This window comes from Anoplophora glabripennis, unplaced genomic scaffold, assembly GCF_000390285.2.
Source record: "Anoplophora glabripennis isolate ALB-LARVAE unplaced genomic scaffold, Agla_2.0 scaffold1737, whole genome shotgun sequence".
In the NCBI taxonomy this organism is placed as follows: Eukaryota; Metazoa; Arthropoda; class Insecta; order Coleoptera; family Cerambycidae; genus Anoplophora; species Anoplophora glabripennis.
In genome coordinates this window covers 1,726-4,948 of record NW_019417819.1, presented here as the reverse complement: position 1 = coordinate 4,948, position 3,223 = coordinate 1,726, and the positions used below count along the sequence as shown (strand labels likewise).

At 36.2% G+C, this 3,223-nt stretch overlaps 1 protein-coding gene across 1 annotated transcript; it reads right to left on the bottom strand.

The window, feature by feature from the left end:
• Positions 1-765: 765 nt before the first annotated feature.
• On the bottom strand, positions 766-2,595 carry LOC108916159. Its single transcript, XM_018722367.1, has 2 exons — positions 2,560-2,595; positions 766-1,728 (listed from the first exon to the last, which is right to left on the bottom strand). The coding sequence occupies exons 1-2, from the start codon at positions 2,593-2,595 to the stop codon at positions 766-768; spliced, it is 999 nt and encodes a 332-aa protein (XP_018577883.1).
• Positions 2,596-3,223: the final 628 nt, after the last annotated feature.

The following is a 3,223-nucleotide window of genomic DNA, read 5'->3' as shown; positions in this document are numbered from 1 at the left end:
GAAAGGCGTGATGTAGCTTTAATATGGGTTGGTTTGGGAAGTTTTGAAACTACGTCACTTCGTAAAACGGTAGCAATATCCTCAACATCTGGGAAGCAAAACCCATGTTTTTTTCTTTTGAAGAAACTTTACTTCGTATTCATCATTATGATCATTGATTCCTACAACCAATCCAACATAATATTTTACATCTCGTTTCGTGGGAAACTTCACGAGTAAATAGTCATCCGTATTTATATTCTCATCATCTAACAGAACTTGAAGGTTCTCATTGGCCTCCGCATCAGAAAGGAAATCCGAATCTGATGAATAACGTCGTAGTTTTTTTGTCTCTATGTCCGAATCAGAGGACTATGAAGAGTAAATTTTATTCTTTTTCTGCCATTTGGAAATTTTTCGTTTGGACTTATTACTAAACACTTGCTTTTTAATCAGCTTTGCTGCTTCTTTTTTCTTTTTGTCCAGTTCTATTTGCTCTAATCTATTTTTCTCTGCAGAATCTGTATAAATGCGTGACGATCCTTTTCTTGGCTTTGATATTTTTTTTCTAGGACCAGCCTTTGGGTATGGTCTAATACTTTTTATAACTTCCTCCAAATTGTTTACTTTGTGAACTATTGTAAAAGTCCGCTTCAATATTTCTTCCATTATTGAGTTGACTAAGCTAAACACTTCTCTGGATTTGAAAACTGCAGTAGAACCACTTCCACTGGCATTACAGTTATTGACGTCTTTAAAACTGCCCTGCAGTGTTTCCCCTGACTGCTACATATTGATGTTATTCTGAGAGATCTCATATTCAGGAAGTTGGGATAAACTGTAATCTACACGGTTAGTAGATTCTACTGGCAAGAAGTCCTCATCCGTGAAAACCAAATGGTTAATGGGCCAAATACCTGATCTTTTGAATCCTTTGACTATATTATTGGGACAAAATGATTGCAGGTATGCGTCGGCAGTTAATCTAGCAATGTCTTGAATTCTGACAGCTTTTCCAGGATTGGTACCCATGTAATCGTTAAATGCGACCTTGCACCTCGATTTAAACGGCCCGTAAATACAAATATCAAGAGGCTGCATTCTATACGTGCTATGTGGCGGCAACGATAACAAAACAATGCCATTCGCCCTAGAATAATTTATACTCTCCAATGAAACATGCGTACCATGATTGTCAATTATTAATAGAATAGGATTTTCCACAGTGCAGTATGTATACTTCTTAATGTGCCCGAGTACAGCAGGAAACAATTCTGTGGTCATCCATCCTGTTTTGGAGCCTAGAGCAATAGCACCGGTAGGGGACACATATAAATATTCCTGTTTTATCCTTTGCCTTGGAAAAATGTAAATAGGAGGAATAGCTGCTTCAGTAGCAGAAACTATTCCGCAAAATGTAACTAAAGTTCCCCGTTCGCCCGATACAATCTGGCCAACTTGCTTCTGACCAGTAGGAGCAATAACTTTTGGCGCCTGTAGTACGGTGCTAATACCACTCTCATCGGTGTTTAGGATTCGATCAGGCATAAATCTATATTTGCCCTGTAGACTGTTTAAATTCTCAAAAAACTGTGCCACGTTATGTTTATTAAAGGCACTTGCCCTTGCCCGACTGGTGTTCTCTGGTTTTCTATGGGATAATTTTGTGTGTCTCTTCATAAATGATAACATCCAGTCTCTCTCAGCATATCCATTTTCAGACCAAGAATTTGGTATTTTCTTGTCGAGCTGTAAGGCAAATTCATAGGCTAATTTTCGAGTATTTTTATAAGTGAGCCCATAATTTATTTTTGATTAATGCAGCAGATATTTTTCTAATTGATTTCCCTCTGCAGTAGTAAATATTTGTCTTGTTGCATATTTACTCTTAGTTTCATTCTGATCATCGGAGTAGCTCTCCTGCCCTGAGTCATCAAAGTCAAAGTTTTCATGCTTTAACTTGTATAACTTCACTCTATCATATAAAGTTGATATTCTCAAGGTAAAATCAAGTGCAGCTTGTCTTATCGATGACTGTTTTTTAATTACAGCTTTTACTGCTAAAGCTATGATTTTTTCTGATGTTTCCCCACGGTTCGTCTTCTTTTTATAATTACGAACAATTCTGGAAAATAAAATTATAACTCAATGGGGCATATTCGAACACCATGTGGGGCACTTTCGGACAGTCCGAACCTACCCCCAAGTGAATGTCCGAATGTACCCCTAGGATCAACTTTAAAAATTAAAAGCTGGTACAAATTTTCATGAACACAATTTAAGCTCTGCATTGTAGGAAATTATGGGTTATATATTGCTTTTACTATTCCCATAATAAAATCATGCAATATTTACAAACACAATAGCCCACAGCTTATGCAATCAACACTGAAATTTACTTACATGGTCAACAAATCACAATTTTTCGCATAAAATCTACCACTCTGGATTTTTTTAATGGCAGACACTATCAACCATTCTATGCATAATGACCGACTGACAGTTCTGATTTCCCCCTTCTACTATAAACATAAGGCGTCAAATTTAAATTGTCCGAACCTGCCCCATGTCCGAACCTACCCTGCACTCCCCTACTACATCTTCTACATCATACATGTAAATAATATTTTTGTAAATAAATTGTAGTATTTTGTACTTTGAGTAGATGTAAAATGAGCTAAGAAATATCTAATATTACTACATATTTACACGGGCAATCTAGTTGACGTAATTCCCGCGCTTTCAGGTTGGCTTCTGGTTAAAAGTTACCATGCAACCTACGCTCTCTAAGAAACCTTGAGTCTGCCAGGGTTCGTTGAATTACTAAACAACACAAATAGGAACTTACCAGGTCTGTATTTGTTCAATTCATTTTCGAATACCTTCACTTCTTTTTTGGTTAAAACTACTTGATTTGCCTTGGAGGTATATCGTCTTCCAATCAAGGGTCTCATAATTAAAGAATAAAATTTTATATCTCTTAATTCCTCTGCAACGCCTTTTCTGTAATACCAGTATAAAAAATTGCTTATCCATACAATAAGCCAATCTATTAAAGTTTTTGGATGATCAGTTTTCCGAATACGGAGAACTTTCCTCGTTTTAGGTAATGACAACACAACATTGCAATTTCCTTCTCCTCTATAAATCCATTCATGTGGTATTTTAAAATTCAGAATACCTTCATTTACATTGGACATTATAGATGTATAGAAATAACTCAAATCTTGTAGCACAATTTGCA